General features: G+C 39.8%; 1 protein-coding gene across 1 annotated transcript; it reads left to right on the top strand.

The window, feature by feature from the left end:
- On the top strand, positions 1 to 17,831 carry cdh17 (cadherin 17, LI cadherin (liver-intestine)). The gene is made up of 19 exons (XM_064339937.1): positions 1 to 103; positions 2,946 to 3,017; positions 3,746 to 3,841; positions 4,827 to 4,964; positions 5,693 to 5,834; positions 6,490 to 6,648; positions 6,949 to 7,110; positions 9,832 to 10,031; positions 10,240 to 10,371; positions 10,737 to 10,887; positions 12,149 to 12,373; positions 12,688 to 12,764; positions 12,916 to 13,092; positions 13,207 to 13,451; positions 13,624 to 13,754; positions 14,385 to 14,609; positions 14,853 to 14,963; positions 15,749 to 15,865; positions 16,324 to 17,831. Exons 2-19 carry the CDS (start codon positions 2,970 to 2,972, stop codon positions 16,413 to 16,415), a joined length of 2,628 nt encoding a protein of 875 aa, XP_064196007.1. The 5' UTR covers positions 1 to 103; positions 2,946 to 2,969; the 3' UTR covers positions 16,416 to 17,831.
- The last annotated feature ends 652 nt before the right edge of the window (positions 17,832 to 18,483 follow it).

Raw genomic sequence — 18,483 nt, 5'->3', positions numbered from 1 at the left:
GTCCAATAAAATGCTGGTGAGTTAACGTTTCACTGGCACTGGGCAAGTCTCCTACATTGTTCCCTCAGTAGTCCGAGGAGTGACAAGGGAACTCTCTGAGCAGGTACGTTCAGCTCTCTCCTCTCTTTGAAGACTTTATTCTTTCAACTCTCATTTGCTTTAAATTTGAGGAATTAATGACCGGGTTCAACTTGGTGGTACAAAATTGTCAATGTTGCACATTTGACTGGGGAAATTAAGAGGTCTTGCCATTACCGAACTAAAGGGGTGTTGGTCTGTCGGAGTGATCTTGTCACATAGGAAGTGACAAGATTCAAGGTCTGCTCAAAGGATTTCAGGTTAGTCAGAAACTTTGATGCCACCCCACAAATAAATAAGTAAATAAAATAAAACAGATTTTGATCATTGAAGTCGATTAATTTCAACTGTTATTGAATTGAGCTGAGCAAGAAATTACAGAAAACAGTAGAGGTCATTCATTTCCTCCTCTGTGTTCTCTGCTAGCTATGGAGTTTGACTGGCTTAAATACTAGCAGGCCCTGTTTCAGTTTCCAGTTTCAATAGTTCCCACAAAGGAGCTACCTTCCCATAATGCATATAGGAAAGATCAGGAAAGCTGTTTTTATTATTTAATTCATTCAATTGAGAATGCATTTTAAATCATTAATGTTACTGTGCATCCTTACTGTACGCTGAAGAGAGACACATTCAGTCATTTGGTCACATTTTACATTTTAGTCTCGTGTGACTCATACACATAAAATACATTCAGACGTAATGCCTCAATGTCTTTACATGATTTTTAAATACAATTTTTAGGTCACAGTTATGTTATGATGCATATGATCTCATACCAGTAATTCAGTCATTTATTTATTGACGTGCATACACATGTTTGTACACATAATTAAATCTTGTCATATCAAAGGGTGAATATCGCAGGTGCCCTGAGGTTGCTTTGAGGACTTCCCAATGTCACCTTGTCGCTGTCAGAGTCACCTATCAGAGTCACCCGTTCCTCTGACAAGAATAAACCGCCAAAGCCTAAAGAGTGGACTGATGTGGTATCTGGCTAATATAGCAGTTTAGTTATTGACTTGTTCTGCGTGTGTAGCTACATAAATGCAGACAGCTGGCAGTCTGTTTGGGGCGCCTTTCAGCTGACCGTGAGATACGCCACGCTGCATTTGTCGCATTCTCCAGAGCTTACAGGATCTTAAAAGGGCTTTTCTGTGTGTGCGGGAACACAACTGATTACCTCTCATTTTTTTTTACACATTATGATCTGAAAAATCAAACAGAAAGTGTTTTAAGTTTTGTGATTTGTTAGCTTTGTGCAGTCTCCAACAGACAATAGTTTTACTTTTAAAAAAATTTAACTTGTAACCTTTTGGTTTTCAGCACAGTATGCAGCAAATTAGCAGCCCGTTAAAAGTCGCATTCAATATGTTTTTCACAGCCAACCAATACATTATCCTGGATTTTACTCTAAAAAATAGCCAGAAATGTTTATTTTTATTTTTTAAATGATATGTGGTGTATTTTTAAATGATATGGGGTGAGGGTGTAATCATTGGAAGGTGTGACCACATTTGTTATACAAACAGTATCACTATGTGAGAACCTGTTTGCAGTCCTTTAGTTTATTGTGCATAGCTGTGAGTGCAATCTTCCCGTAAAATGTAACAGTTGGAGATTATTTGACACACCCTAAAAACCATGTTCCTTGCAATGTGTCAGGATACATTGAAACGACAATAATTTGACTAATGTCAGATATTCTTAGTCGGTTAAAGTGATTTTTGAACATGTGTTCTGATCATCTACCTACAGTACCCTGAACAGATATATATTTATTTTTTTCCATGACCCATCAGAAACAGTGACTTGTGTCTGTTGCTGTCTGTAGACAGTATAAAGCAGCAGTAGTAGTAAAGCCGTAGGATTTTTATTTAAAAAAACAAACAGATGCAGTTCAGTGGTTTGCTGAACCTCAGATCTTCTTCTGCTTGAGATTCACAGGCCTTCGGGCCTTTAGCGCCGTTCTGCTTCTAAGTCCAAGGTCATCCCGAGGGCAGACCCATGCATGACCTTTCCAAAGACGGCATGTCACCTGTGATTTAAACTGCGAGGGGGCAAAAATGGCCTTCGGAAGTACAGAAAGAGATGCCCTGAATTAGAATGCTTACAAGTGCTGTTGCCCTGTTTTGTGGTTTTTTGGGATGTCGTTCATCTTAAACGGCATCTCGGGCGTTTCTCCGAAAGGTGATTTATTGTTCATGCTTAATAATTACCCTTTGTCTAATGTCTAACATTAGCTAGCATTAATTGATATAATCATTTTTCTGGAAAAAGTCAAACTCTGGGGATAGCTGACTTTATTTAGTTGGTACTGAGCGCACCAGGGGTAATTGGCCCTTACAAGTCTGACTTACAACTGCTTAGTAATGTATATCCAATGAAATACTCTTACGTTATGACCTTTCTTTTGTGGAAATATATTTGAAGTCTAATTTTAGCCATTCATTCTGAACACATAGTGTAGACACTGAAATCATGTGGAAGACTCACACCCAAACCTAACACCCATTTCCTGGCTCCAAAGTCTCTTCTCAGATAGGACAGAGATAGTATGTGAATAAATAACCCGCTGTTGAGACCCAATACAGGAGAGGCAATCTGCTGAGTGTGTTTGACCGTGAGAAAAGGGCCGCTGTTATCAAAGGCTTTTTTTCCCTTCCACGACCTTCCCTTTATGTGTCCGGTTCACACTCCTCCACGCGCGTGCAGTTGGGCAATGAACACTCGTTACTGAATAGCCATCACAGGGGACACACATTGCGAATGCTTTTTTAAAGAGGGGGCCGCATGCTGCTCAATTGACGTCCAACCATCGTCTTTCATCGACTGCATTTCTTACTCATGTTTTAACCCCACCCCCGCAGGACTCCGTCACTGGCTAATCCAAGATGCTTCCAACGCCGTATTTGATGGCCCTGGCTCTTCTGATTGGTAGAGTAAGTATAACTTCTGAGTCCTGATTAGTCTGTTGTGTCTTGCTGAAGACTATTTTCAAGCAATGCACAGAATCAAGGAAAGATGGTATGTTTCATTTCACTAAATGGAATGATCTTGAGGTTAGGTCTGTGGATAGGGATGGTTTGGTGAGCTAATTTAGTGGTATATTAGATTATTATTTAATGAGTAAAGGGCAGCTACTCCAATTGTCAGTTCATGATGTTGAATGTGCAAATTCATCTATTTGCATTTTTGAGCACTGCACACATATTTACAACGCCGTAAATGTAAAAAAACATTTCATTATAATACTTTGTCAATGAAATACCTAAGCTGCACTCTCTTGAAGTGAGAGAGGATTTTCAGTGGAAAGATGTGCAAATTTAATTGAGTACTCCAAATACAAAAGAATATGAGAGTTAAACCATCATTACACCAACTCAAAACCAATTCAATGACAATGTCTGTTAAAGAACATTAAAGTAATCTTTCAGCACTGTGGTGAATTCACTTCCTGCAGTGTGATCAATCTTGATTTGAGCATATTCTGGTTGGTCAGATCTCCCCCACATATGCTACTGTAAAATCCAAGAAATGTGGCCATGTGATGAAACACAATGTACACTGCATCAACAAATGAGCCTGAACATATGGTATATTTAGTCTGACTTGCTATGGTAAGAAATTCTAGAGCCAGAACATTTCATCTCACTCATCGCTCTCACAGGCTGTTGGAGAGGGATGGGAGGACCGGATTGGAGCAATGGAGAATAAGGTCCTGGAGGTACCAGAGGGAACTGAAGTACCATATCCAATCTTTCAGGTAGGCACTTGTGTGTGTTTATGTTTCTTCACAGGGGAAAGATATTTGTTGGTTTTAGACCATTCACAAGACAATGGACTGATTATTCTTTATTTACTTCATTTTCCAGACAGCAGGATACACCCTAGCTTTCACTTACAGTAATACCGTTCTCTCACACACCAACTGGCATTTCAAGCCACACTTCATGCAGGCTTAACGCCTGGTGCAGCCTGCCAGCACATTTTGTCACCATTCATATTGCATAACAGCAATAAAAATTCTGCAATAACAGCTGTTAAGTAGGCATGAACAGCAACACAACAAAGCTAACTATCCCTCTGTTTTTACTCTTCAATTTAAAGGGCAAATATTCAGGTTTGTCTGGAATAGTAGTATTGTTGAGTGAGTGGCCTTTACAGTGAGGTAGATCTTCTTTCTCACGCAGCACATTCGATGCGTTTTGGCCCCCTCTTGCAGTGAACCCTTTCCTTGGGGCCTATGGCCTGCCGAGGTGATCTGAAAAGGAATCATTAGTTGGCCTGCTGAGTGGCGTGTCCAGCCAAGGCACTTTTTTAGAGTAGTGATTGTCCCACAGTTAAGACCTAATCCTGAATCTGCCAGTCTCAGCTATAGCAGAAGGACTGCACTTAATCCAGCAGCTGTGATTTGCCTGTGCCAGCAGTGCAGTCCTCCATCTTGACAACTGCAAATTCGCGGGGGGGGGTCACAGCAATGAAATGGCTGCTGGCACGGCACATTTCAGTGGACGCATCTCTAAAAATGACAGAAGACTTTTCAACAAAGGGAAAAGCCTGATTTGATTTGTCCAAACACACTCTTTGGGATTTCCTTTGGCACTGAACAACTCTGGGTTGGCAGCTTTGAGCAGAACAGGGGACACCACTGAAGTCGGTCCCTTAATTGCCATATAAGTGTATGGACATGGTTTGATATGCTTTTGTCATAATCTGTATTTGTAACTATAAACTGTGTTTGGCCTCAGTTTAAATCAGCCCAACCTGAGGTGATGTCATATCACGTGACGGGCCAAACCAGTGGAAAAATTTCCATTTCCAAAGAAGGCTGGCTATACCTGGTGGAGCCGTTAAATTGGGCAGAGGAATCCACCCACAATTTACAGGTACAGTGTCTCGCAGTTCCTCCTGTCCTTATGATGTCATATTACCTGCCGAAACAGAACAGATTCAGGACTATATACGGTATTTCTTTTTATATCTATCTATATATGTATATATTTGGGCCTTTTCAGCTTTATTTGATAGAACAGTGTAGAGAGACAGGAAAAAGTAGGAGGAGAGACATGCGACAAAGTTTGGCGGTCGGATTCAAACCGCCAACGTCGCAGCTCGTATTGAGCACGTGGATAGCGCTCTACGGGCTGCGCCACTAGAGGCCCCCTATATATAGTATTTCAGAACAAAAACTAAAACCATAACCCTTTCTTATGAAGCAGTTAAAATAATAACATCTCTTCCTTGTGTCCATATAGACTTTTCTCTGGATGAGGGTTTATTGCATGGAACTGTTTCAGCAAGTTTCAGTGTTGTTAATTATTCACCATGCTTTCTATTTCTGCCATTATGTGAGTACTGTACAAATGTAAAAATGTACAGTAAGGGAAATGTATGTGTGTGTTTTTGTGTCATGGGTGGGAAGTACTGCAGAATTAGAGGACATCAAATAAAGTGTCATTATGAAGATCATTGAACTGTCATTACCATAATACAAGAACGTGGACATTCCTGTGAATGGCAGAGTACTGTATGAGTCATACATACATACATTCACCACACACATTCACTTAAGGCTTTGTCACTCCTCTTTCTGGTCTATGATTTGATGTGATAGATTGAAGCCCACGGAGAAATTGACACGGAGATAGTGGATGGACCATACTCAGTGACCATAAACGTAAAGGATATCAACAACCACCCCCCGGTCTTCTCCCTGGTGGAATACCACGGTGAAGTGATGGAGCGGACTTCAGCTGGTGCGTGCATGTGACCGCTCACTGGCTCCCCCTCCTCTGACCAGCAGCACAGTCTGACTCTTTTTGCTTAATGGCTGTCACTCTCTCACCTCATACTGCCTTATCTGAATAATACATATAGGAGGAAGCCATTTCTGAGCCTCAGGAGCTGCAGTCCACTTCTCGTCTCTAATGCAGTGTTCAGCATTAGGGTCAACAAGTGGATGATGTATTTATATTATCTGGTCTTTGTGGTCATGTTGTCTTTGTGTAAATTTATATTATATAATAATATTATTTTAGGATACCATTTTACTGTTGCACACTAAGTCCATCTTTTTTGTAATTGCTCTGATGTAACTATTGTCAAAGGAGCTATATCTTGTGGAATGTTAACATGACTTGACTGTTTGGACTGCCTCAGAATGTTCCCCTCCAAATGCATTTATGTGTGGGAGCACTATATACATGTTATGTATAAGGTCACTCATATAATCAGCTGGGGAAGAAGAGACTCACATTATTTTTCATCTATTACACTGTGTTGATTATTATCTATAACAAAGTATTTTAGATGGTCCAGAGGTCCAGATCCATTTTTAAAAATAAAATATTTTTGGATGTATGTTTTTCATTCACTGTGTGTGTGTGTGTGTGTGTGTGTGTTGCATTCCAGGTGAACCTTTTATGAGGGTTTCTGCGACCGATCTGGACAACCCTGACACGCCCAATGCCAAGCTGAGCTACAGCATTGTGAACCAAATCCCAGACCGACTCAAAAAGCCTCTTTTCCAGATCAACAGTGTAACTGGGGAAATCTCCATCACTCCAGACGGTATGTAGCAGCATCTCAGATCTCTCCCCTGAATAAGGCTTGCTTATTAAGCACATGTCTGGCAAAGTTCAGGGTCAATGGATTAAAAGCAGTTTGGTGTCAGTGAAGTCACCGCTGGCCTGCATGGACCACATGGAGGCTGTGGGAGCGACCTCAGATGGAGAGATGGTTACCAAGTCAACCTTTTACTCTGAAATAGCAGTGGAATGGATGACAAAATGTAAGGACATGGAAGTGTAAGAAATGTTTACACTCTAGGACACTCTATTAAGGCAAACTTCTGAATTTTTCAACTTGCAGGAGAGGAGCATCTGAGTGCCAAAGAAAGTATTCTGTATGGAATGCAAGTGGACCCAGAAGGCAGTGTGGACCACTTGAAGAGAAAATTCGAAGAGTACTGCACTCCCATCAAGGATATGCCCTACGAACTGAGTCCTTTCTTCACCTGTGTTGAGAGATCAGGTCAGACCGCATGAAAGTAGGACAGTGTGAATTTTATGTCATGGCTGTCATTAACACCTATGAAATATAATAAAAAAATTATGACAAGCACAGTTTCAGAAGGAAGAAAACTCACAAAAATGTCCTGTTTAAAGGATTACTTAAAATCCTGTTCTGCCCTTTCACAAATTGACTTGTGTTGCAATTAACCTAATCAAAAAAATTCTGACAAGAACAATTTCAAGGAAGTAAAGCACCTCTTAGCAATTAATGCAATTTCCCTGCACTTTGGCATTAGCAAATCTCAGAAATCAGAAAACCCAGAAAAAGATTGCCATATGGAACTGGAAAATTCTGAAGAATCCATTTGTAAATTTTTCTCATCCTGTTTCCATGGGAGTTTTACTTAGGCTCATAACATGCTTGATGATGCATGTTTTTCATGTAAATTAATCATTGCATATATTATTTTCACGTGTATTGTATAATTGTAAAATATTGCTTGAGATTTTGGTACTGACAAATTTAGTCTGGATTTGGAAAAGGAAGCACAAATTATTGCAATGGCTGATTTTCTTAGTTTCTGACCAGACTGATATAATGGTAATACCATCCAGTTTTTACATCCTTGTATAGTAATTAGTAGTGAACAAATACTTTTTAAATATGAGACTCCTTTTTGTCAATCATATTTACATGTTCCCTACGTCTGGTTGGGCACAATATGAGATTTTTTCATGGTGCCCAGAATCCCTGGTGGCATCTTTTTTTCTAATCACAATAGGCGTTTCCCAGCAGATAAAAAACTTTTTAAAAAACAAGATATTTGCAAACCAATGGTAGCCCTGCCTGCAAGCTACTGAAAAAAAACCAATGGTGGCCCGCAAGCTATAGAAAGAAGAGTCAGAGCACTTAACTTTAAACTGATGGTCTTGACCCTGTTTTCAAATAATAATAACCCATTTTAGAATAATAACATGACAATTTTAAAATAATAATATGCCAATTTTAGTATAAATTGACCATACAGCAGATTGATTTTTACTGTGGTGATGCTTCCTAGATGATCAACACATCAAATAATTTATTACGAATAACAGTGAGATTGGAGATCTGTTTTTCTTTCATCATTACTAACACAACACCTAACTACAACTCACCATATCCATACTAGGAACAAAGAGACAATGAGAGCTGGTGCTTTGGAACATGTGAACACAGAATGGCTTTTTATTTCACTTACTTCACAAAGGAGCTCTGTCTTATTTCAATGAGCAGAAAAATAATTTGTTAACAGAGAGGTGCAGTTCTGCGTTACAGCACAATGGATTTGATCAGAATAATGGCCTCACTTGGACCTGAGCCGCTTTGTTGGGTTTGTTTCACAGTGCACCGAGGAGGCACAGCTCATCAAGCTGATGTTTTTTTTACAGAAATAGGGTGTACCCTACAGTCTAAATTCACAAGTAGGACAGGGAAGATGCATTGCCACGTGCGTTGGGCCACCTGTGACAGAGACCAGGAGGACCGAAAATGTGCCGCACAGATAGATGGACTGATAGATGAAACGTGCCACACAATCTAATTAAGAGTGGGCTGATTAGTCATTAGTCATTCCAAGCAATGGTTCTATCCCGCCTGGACTACTGCAACTCTCTTCTGGCTGGACTACCGGCATCTGCCACCAGACCCCTGCAGCTCATTCAGAATGCTGCGGCTCGTCTGGTCTTCAACCTCCCCAGACACTCCCACGTAACTCCCCTGCTCACTACCCTCCACTGGCTGCCTGTTATAGCTCGCATCAAATTCAAAACATTGGTTCTAGCATACCAGGCAGTCAAGGGATCAGCCCCAGCATACCTTCACAAGATATTCAAACCCTACATGCCAGCCAGATCCCTCCGTTCTGCTACCTCAGGACGCCTAGCACCTCCCCCTCTTCGCACCTGCACTTCCAGAACACGTCTCCTCTCTGTTCTGGCCCCACGATGGTGGAATGACCTCCCTGTGGAGGTCAGAACAGCTGAGACTGTGACCCATTTCAAACGACGACTGAAGACCCACCTCTTCAGGCTGCACCTCTCCCCATCCCTTCCCCCCCTGTAAATGACTAAACTTAGGGTTGTAACTAGGCAGCTGTTTAATAGGTGACTTAGTTGATGCGCCAGTCTCAACGACTACTTGTATTTTTATTTATTTTTATTTTTCCATAGATTGCGTTGTTGCCGTTCTCGTTGTTAGTGTTAATCAGTTTAACCACCAGGGTCCAGGTTGAACTATGCGGTTGTTCCCTGTACTTGGACCGATACTTCTCTCTAGGGGTTTCGTCATACTTGTTCCTGGTTATGGTTATACACTTTGTTGTACGTCGCTCTGGATAAGAGCGTCTGCCAAATGCCTGTAATGTAATGTAATGTAGTCACATGCGGGGCCTGGAATTCAACTGAAAATTGAATAACTGTGGCCTTTGTCTTTATAAGAAATGTACACAACTGTCATTGAGGAAATGGCTAATGAAAAACATATCTTCTGAACACAACAATGTATTCTCTTTCATTTTTTGCAATGATGGCTTCTTCAGTTATTATATTTCCATCCTGTTGCTCGCTTTAAAGAATAAAACAATCAAGCCTTTCTAACATCTCCCCTTATCATCTCCTTTCTCAATGAGGTGCATAAATGCATCTCAGACGCACTTTCAACTGTAAAAGCAACTTGCGAATATTCAGGTTTTTCTTGCAGAATCTAAGAGGATGAACCCGGCGGATGAACCTGACTACATCCTGATAGTCAGGGTCCAGGATCTGGAGGGGGCATCGGAGAATGCATTCAGTGCAAACGCCAAAGTGACTGTTGTGGTGAAGCAAAACTTGTGGCGTAGCCCAGGTCCCGTAACGATTCGCGAGAACCTGGAGGCTGAATACCCAATGAAAATTGCTCAGGTAAGCTTTAGGCCAAGGAGGTAACAGGTGGATCTTACTCTTTTATGATCACAGTTTTTCTCTATTCCTAATTTTTAAACTTTAGAAGACAAGCTATTCTTTTCAGCAGCAAAATGGTCACTTAATTTTGGTAATACAGCACATAATCAGCCGTTGTCATTAAGAGTTCATTTATTTATTGTTATATCTATCAATGTTTTGTCTACAGGTTCAGTCGAACAATCCTGGAGCACTTTATAAACTGGGCCAGAAGGAGAGATTCCCCAAGTTCCCTTTCTCTATAAATGAAGGAGGTGAAATATTTGTCACTGAGTCTTTGGACAGAGAGGAGAAAGATACGGTAACTACATTACATCATGATCCATTACATTATATTGCAATACATTACAATAAGTGCATTACACTACATTACTAGTTTTCTGTATAGATGGCATTAGCCTGGGCCACTTTGCTCAGCCTTTCTAAACTTTTTAACAGAAGCAAGTTAGATAAAGCACTGTGCCTTGTTAAATTTCAAAACCACAACTTCTGTTAAAATTCCAGTTACTTGACTGCAGATACATACGGCTGCTTGGCAAGCTATTCATGAAAGCTTCTCGTTATTTCAATATTTATAGCTTTAATATTTCAATCATTAATTCAAATTTTAGCCAGGTGGCCTAATGACTCTGATGTGCCCTGTGTACTGTGTGTACTGTGTTTCAGTATGTGCTGGTGGTGTTTGCCCAAGATGGGGAGGGCACTGACTTGGAAAAACCCATGGAAATCCCAGTCATCGTGAAGGATGTCAATGACAACCCACCAATGTGTGAGAAGGAGGAAAGTGTGCTTGAGGTTCAGGAAAATGAGGCAATGGGTATGATCCTTCATTTGGTTATGAAAACGTGTTTTTCCTTGTACCTCCATTTTGTTGGCACAACATCCACCAGTAATTCAAAAGAGAACAGACTAAAGGCCTATCTCTCTTGAAGCAACTGCCAGCCACTCCCCATTTAGCTCTGTAAGGCAACCTATGTTCCCTTTCGAGCCGCGCAGTCAATGGGGCACATTTGTACAGTTGCAGCAGGCAGACAGCATGTCCTCCAAACTCCGAAGTTGCTTTGCACAATTTATTGTGGATTATTGACGCCCAACTTAATGGAAATTTTGTGCTTGGAATTTCAACACATCTCGTTGTCTTCAAAATCTTTCCGTGATTGATCATTAAGATGATGATATCCGTGCACAAGTTCAGCAACTTCTTCAAAAGTATTCCAGTCATGACCATGATGATGCTACCATGGTCAAGTCTAGATGGGATAGAGGAAATTTCAGGAAGTGGTGTCCTATCCAATAGGCTTGCCACAATAGAAGAATTAAATAGAGTAAAGTTTGAACAATTTGTTAGCCAAACTAAGGATTAATCGTGTGGACAGAATGGTAGCTAAATAAAAAATGGGAAAACTATTTATAGAAATGGGGAAAAAAGAAACGAGGTACCTAGCTACCTACCTTGCACGAATAGTTTCCCCATCATTTATTTGGCTACCCTTCTGTCCAAACAATTTATTCTTAATTTGGCAAACAAATTAGGTCAAACTTGTATCCTTTGAAGTATATAATTCTCCTATCATGGCAAACCTGTGGGATGAAACACCACCTCTTGAAATCCTATATCCCATCTAGACAGTACAGGGATGAGATGAATGGAAATATAAAGTTGAACTTTGCCCCTGGCAAGTCAAAAGTGACGCCGCCAACCATGTGATATATTGATAGACTCAAGCATATTTTTGTTAATCTCTGGATTGAAACGCATCATTTTGAACAAATAGTTTGGTTTTGTTTTGAGTATACTGGTGCCTTAACAGTCCCCATTCCTTAATGCTTGTTTGCTTTCACATCACTTTTGCCAAAATGTGACTGATATATTTTTTCTATTTTATTCTGCAGTGTCTATTAAACAGACAAGTACTGCGACCCAATCACTCAAGTCAATGTTTGTCAGTTATGCAAAGCAACTGAAAAAGATTCACACTTTTCTGTGCCCAGAATTCTATAACTATAAGTAGGCTGTATACCATTATATGGTAAATGACATTTAAGATGCAAATTAATGAAATATTATTTGCCTTCAGGGAGCCAGATTGGAGCCCTGGGTGCTTATGACCTTGATGAAGAAATAAACTCTTTGCTCAGCTACCAGCTTTTGACACAACAGCCCATCCCTTCTTCTGGCCCCATGTTCAATGTTGACGGACTGAGTGGGACCATTCAGATTAGAAACACCCTACCCAAGAGGAAGGAAATCCCAGAGTACCGCCTCACAGTCAAGATCTCTGATCAAGCAGGAGCAGCAACAGGTACTCTGTCGAGTGGCAGTAAATCACAGTCATTATGTTGCAAAATATTTTTGAAAATGTTCTGATAATGGAGAAGTGTATACTGACCCTGTCCCCTAAATAGAAATACTCACAGTTAAGAATACAGGACAGATTTACTTCCTTTATATAGACCTGTTGTCGTGACTGTGTATCAAGAGCTTTGTTAATACACAAAATATTTCTACCACTTGAAATTACGAGTTTAACACACATCACACATGTTCTGTGTGTTTTCTTATATTTAATTATTGAGTTGAAGCTTTCTTGATTCACATAAAAACCTTGTATTACAGGTTTAAGCAACGAATGCAAGATGGTCATCAAGGTTATCGATATCAATAACGAGATCCCTGTGTTTGAGAAAAATGACGTAAGTATTGTTAATGTTGCTTTAATAAGAGGAGACTTTATGATGGTTCCTGCACAAGCCAAATTGATTCTATTAGTACTGTGAAGTATTTACCCTCCTCACCAGTGTGAGCATTCCTCCATTGTTTGTTTTGTGTTTTTTTTTTTTTCAGTACGGAACAAGGACAACTCGTGAGGACACACCCCCAGGTACCGTTCTACTCTCTGTCCTGGCCACGGATGCTGATGACCCTGGGACTGGAAGTTCCAAGGTGGAATACCACATCACAGACGGGGACCAAGATGGGATGTTCGCCATTGATGCAGAGGGAAACATCTATGTTGCTAAGGTAACAATTAAACTCTTGCTTGATGTGTTATTTTGCTCACTGAGTATATCCAATGGAGGACTGACTGTGCACCACACGCACTTTTGAGAATGAGACCTTGTTTCCTTTTCCAAGCCCCTAGATTTTGAAAGCAAATCCACTTTCCGTCTACGAATCGATGCCACCAATCCTGAACCCCTTGTGCCAGGAGTGAAGTATGACTCCAACTCGACTGCATTCGTCAGCATTGAGGTCACCGGTGTTGACGAGCTCCCAGAGTTTGACACAGACATCTTTGAGGTGAGCGTTCCAGAGAACGCTACAGTCGGAGCGCCGATTGTCAAAATGGATGCCAAGGATCCAGAGGGTAAAGAAATCAGGTAATTTCACTGCCATCAGTCACTGCCAAAATCCCAACATACTGCCTGCACGATATCAACCAAGTGCATCAGATACAACATTGAATCAAGTAAAGACTGAGAGTGCAAGCTGGTGAAATAAGATCAAGTTTGCATGTGATCAGTCAGCATTTTTTTTGTTGCTTTTGTTTAGATACAAACTGGAAGGAGATGAACATAACTGGTTGGAGATCAATGCAGAGACTGGGCAGATAAAGACCAAAGCCAAACTGGACCATGAGGAGGTGGCAGTGATCAGCGTCAAAGTCACCGCTTATGAAAAGGGTAAACACATTCACGCCCGTCCAGTGGTTCACAACTAAAGAAGGTAAAGCAGGGGCACAACACAACTGGCCTCACCCCACAATAGGGTAGGGTGATTTTGAGGAGGCCAGAGTCACTCGGGTTACCACTAGTTCCTCACCACAGAACAAAGCAGTACTGCACCGTGGAGCCAGTGGCGTGTAAAAACCTCGCTGACTGGCAGGTGAGCACATTGAGGGACGGCACACGCTTCGGCTGCAGTGCTCCTGGTGTGCAGACACAGGTGACACAGCGGTGGCTGCAGATTTGAATTGGTGATTCTAAATTGGGGACATAAAAGAAAGAAACAAAGAAATGCCCTCAAAAAAGGAAATCACCCTTTTATTTACACTTGCTTATTCCATGCAATATCAAAAAAGGTGACCAAATTATATAATAATAATAATAATAATAATAATAATAATAATAATATTTATTATAATTATTATTCATTGGGAAAGCAGAAAAAAGCAAGCAATTTTAGCAGATGAACAATTGCACAAGTGTGATTAGCTCATTTACAAATGTGCTGTGTATATTAATATATTTAAATAGTCAGTAAATGAGAGAAAACGAATGTGCCATGGATGACTGTCTTCTCTCTACCCACAGAATCACCGGAGAAAGCGGTAGAGAAGGATGTCACTGTCCGGATCCTGGACGTGAACGACAACGTTCCCAAGCTCACAGAAAACCAGGCCTTTATTTGCAGAAAGAAAATCACGCCAGTTTTCCTGTATGCCGAAGACAGGGACAGCCCTCCTTTCGGCAAACCGTTCACCTTCGTTATAGCCCAGCCCAAGAAGTTCCTCAACTGGCAAATCGAAACAGTCGACGGTATGTAAGCCCACGCACCTGGCCAAAAAAGATATTGTTTTCTGATGGTGATTTGTTCCAGCTGAGTCATGACATCCATGATAAAATATGTGCAGTTAGGCACATTATATCAATGAAAATTGGAATTTCACACAATTATCAGATTTCTGATTAGTTCATAAATAATTGATGATTACCGCCTGTATCACAAATGTGTAACATGGTGATAATTTATGCGTTTCTATTTCATGTTGCCATGATTAGACACTTCTGCCAAACTGGTTTTGAAAAAGGCACCAGATGATGAAAAAACATTCATTCTCCCCATAAATGTGAAAGACAACGCAGGTGTGGGAGTGTCTAACAAGTTTGAGGGTAAGTGTCGCCAATTACAATATGAGTTGGTAAGTATTCTGATTCTGAAATTGGTTAGATGTCCAAAGGTGATGCCAGTCACCACTGAAGACCAGAGCTCAACTTTGTTCTCTCTCTGCTCTTAAATGACTTGGCTGCAATGTTCAGGAACTGGTTAAGTCAATATATTAACTGGTTATAGTAGCTATTACACAGTTGGATCTATGATACAATAGCAGTAAATATATCATAATATAAGAAAATAAAGAAAGAAATATATACACTAGGCAATAGACATTAAAATAACCAGGCCATGGCTGTGTCCATGTTTGAATATGTGCAACCCTTACAACCATATTATTTATGGTGTGTTACAATTTCTTCACCAAGATTAGCTTTTCACATTCAACCAATGTTATGGTTTTTTGATGGTCTTACAATGTAAATTCTGCGCATATTCACTCTAATTGAAAAGAAAAAGTGAAAATGAATTATGGTTTCCAAACAAAACATTGGTCGAATGTGAAAAGCTAATCTTGGTGAAGAAATTGTAACACACCATAAATAATATGGTAAAAGTGCCCAAGATAGTGGAAAAAGTTTTATTTATGCTATACATACATCTGGAATGTTGGATTTTATATTTTAACATGCTTTGGTAAAGGTAGTTCATAAATGAGGATACGGAGGCTGTGTACTCGGCTGAATGTGAACGCAGAGCTGAGAGCCTATGGCATCAGTGAGTCATCATCCATTGTTTATAGTGCACCATGTCCATGTCTACACATTCTTTTTCTCCCCGACAGTGCGAGTGTGTAACTGCACAGAGCTGGGCTACTGCTACATGCAGCCTGAGGCCCACGCGTGGAAGTACGGCATGCCCACAACGGTGGCAATCCTGGCAGGAACCTTTGGATTCATCGGTCAGTGTGTTTCAGCAGGAACTAGATTCTTCCTCCTCTTTCATCACGGTTTCTTTACCTTCTGCCATTGAATTACGGTGTCAATAAACATTTAATAGAGTAGAGTAAATATAGGTATTTTTATTGTTTATTGTATTTGTAATCTGATTATAATAGCAATTAGCCAATAACTCTGTTACTAATAACATTATTGCTATCAATAATAATAATAATAATGATAATAATAATAATTCTGCATTGTTTTTGTTTGTTACTTTGGTTGTTGGGTAGTAACTCTGATAATAATATGTGTGGGCCTTAGTGTACCTAGTATATATAGCGCTGAAACCAATTAGCTAAAAATTGGATGATGAAGACTTACTGAATTAACATTATAAGCAAGGAGAAACAATGCATTACTCAGGTGAACCTGCTGGTTTAATGATTCTGTCATTGCCTTTTCCTTTTTATTTCTGCAGCTGTGATTCTGATCGTCGTCGTACACAGGTCTAATAAGAACAAACAGAAGAGAAAGGCCAAGGAGGCTGACGACACTGATGCCATGTTGTAAATGCCAGTATCACATTTTTATATTACAAGCATGTAGGCAACAGAATCTCTTCAGCAACTACATATGTTTTAATAAATAATAACATTTATGTAATGATTTAACTCTAGTGCCTATCAATACATTTAGAATCCCTCTAATTTGTATTTTTCATGCATATTTCATGAAAAATATGAGTAACTTATTTGTCTCCATTTTATTTAGCTGTCTTGTGTCTATTTTTGTCTCCATTCTACAAGGCTATGTGCCCAAGAATTAACTGAAAAAAGCAAGTCATTTCAATAGATGAATGATTAAAGACAAGTTTGAGATGATAAAATTCTTACTTAGAAGGTAAAAAAGGAAGATAGCTTATATTGTTATTCATTGGACTATCAAAGTCATGGCTAGGTGCATTGTTTATATTTATACATTAATAATTGTCAATATTGTAGCTGTTCAAAAAAAAAACATTCTTTCTGAGCTTTTCTCATACTTCTGTTGACCTTGGCTCAGTCATGAATTTGACAGTTTACAACGTGTTCATATTTTTAGTAGTTGTTCTCCCTTTTTAAATAACAAAACCTTTTCTGTGTTGCTGCACTCTTGCTTCTTTAACCACGCCCCTTTGTGAATATACAAAAATCACAGCACTCACCACTGCAACGATCGCAGACACATAATGTTAAAATGAGGACCATCTGGTTAGTATTTAGACTGTCTGTTAAAGCAGTAATTTGTGTATTGTTGCTTCAGTGTCCAGTAACATCACTAGACTGGTCAAAGCAATGAGACAGAAATGAAGGTTATTTTCTGAATAAATCAAATGGAGAAATTGCCAGCACTACGGTACCTCTACAGAAAAATGGCATCACATTATGATGTGAGGTGGTACATTTAGAACTTGCACTGCTGGAAGGTCTTTTAAACAATACTGTAACCAAGAAAAGGCCACATAGAGTTACCAAATACTTTTATTCAGATTTTCACTCTCAGACAATGGCTGGCTCGTTGTTCTCAATATATAAAATACAACTTGTGGTAGCTACTGTAAAATCAGACTTCCTAATGGGCATTGAGCCAGCTTAAAAACTACGTCAAGACAGCTAAACTATATCCAGCTGGTCAACTGGGTATATATGATTAGAAACACAAACAGTTAAGTTTCATAAGGTTTATGTACTTCTTTTGGTTGCACATACCTGTATTTCAGCTACTTCAAAGAACTTGTAACAATTAGTGAACTAATTACTTTCTGTTAGTGTGTCTCCACTGTTTTTGTGTTTTTTGGGGGGATGTGTGACTTGCACTGTCTAGTTCATAATTTCTGTGAATAGAGTAACACCTTTGCTGTGCAATGGTCCATATTACTGGTGTGTAACTGTGAGCTGTTTCTTGGATTAAAACATGACCAATAAAGTGGAAGTTAAACCTAAAAAAGTATATCAGTGACTGAAGATATTGAGCAAAGATCTGAAACATCCCTTATGATGTGCGTAAACAGGGTACACTGAACACGGTGAGCTAAATAAAATACTTTTTATGAATATGATTTTCAAAAAAATTCAACTGAAATATATATCATTTATTTAAAATACATGGCAGAATGTCAAATTGGATCATTTTAAAATGCATGCCATGGCAAAAATCCTTTTCATGGCACGGCAAGTGCCACAGCAGGACAATAATCCACCAAGCTTAAACTGAAGAGTAATGGAACAGTGGGGGAGGGGGGTGGGGGGGTGGGGGGTGTTGATGCTTGGACGTTTCGGGCCATGCTCACATAAACTGTCCAGATATTAAAAACCCTACCTGTGGAATCAGGCTCGTGGCAGTGCACGTTGAGTAAAGGCCACTGGACGCACGGCCACAGCAGAGCGCACCATTAGCCAGACGTGACACTCCAGAGCCCCCTCTTTACAGCTTTACAGCCATAATTACAGAATCAACAGACACGAGAAAACCACATATGGAATGAAAATATGAGCGACGCGCATTGAAATACAAATTGTGGGTCCATTAAAAGAAAAACCAACCTTATCTATACAACCTCCATCTGTACGTTTTAATAATAAAATGTAGCAGAGAATCT

The sequence above is a fragment of the Anguilla rostrata genome, chromosome 1 (assembly GCF_018555375.3).
Source record: "Anguilla rostrata isolate EN2019 chromosome 1, ASM1855537v3, whole genome shotgun sequence".
Taxonomy (NCBI): Eukaryota; Metazoa; Chordata; class Actinopteri; order Anguilliformes; family Anguillidae; genus Anguilla; species Anguilla rostrata.
Note: the sequence above shows the minus strand (reverse complement) of the source record. Positions and strands in the feature narration are given on the sequence as shown.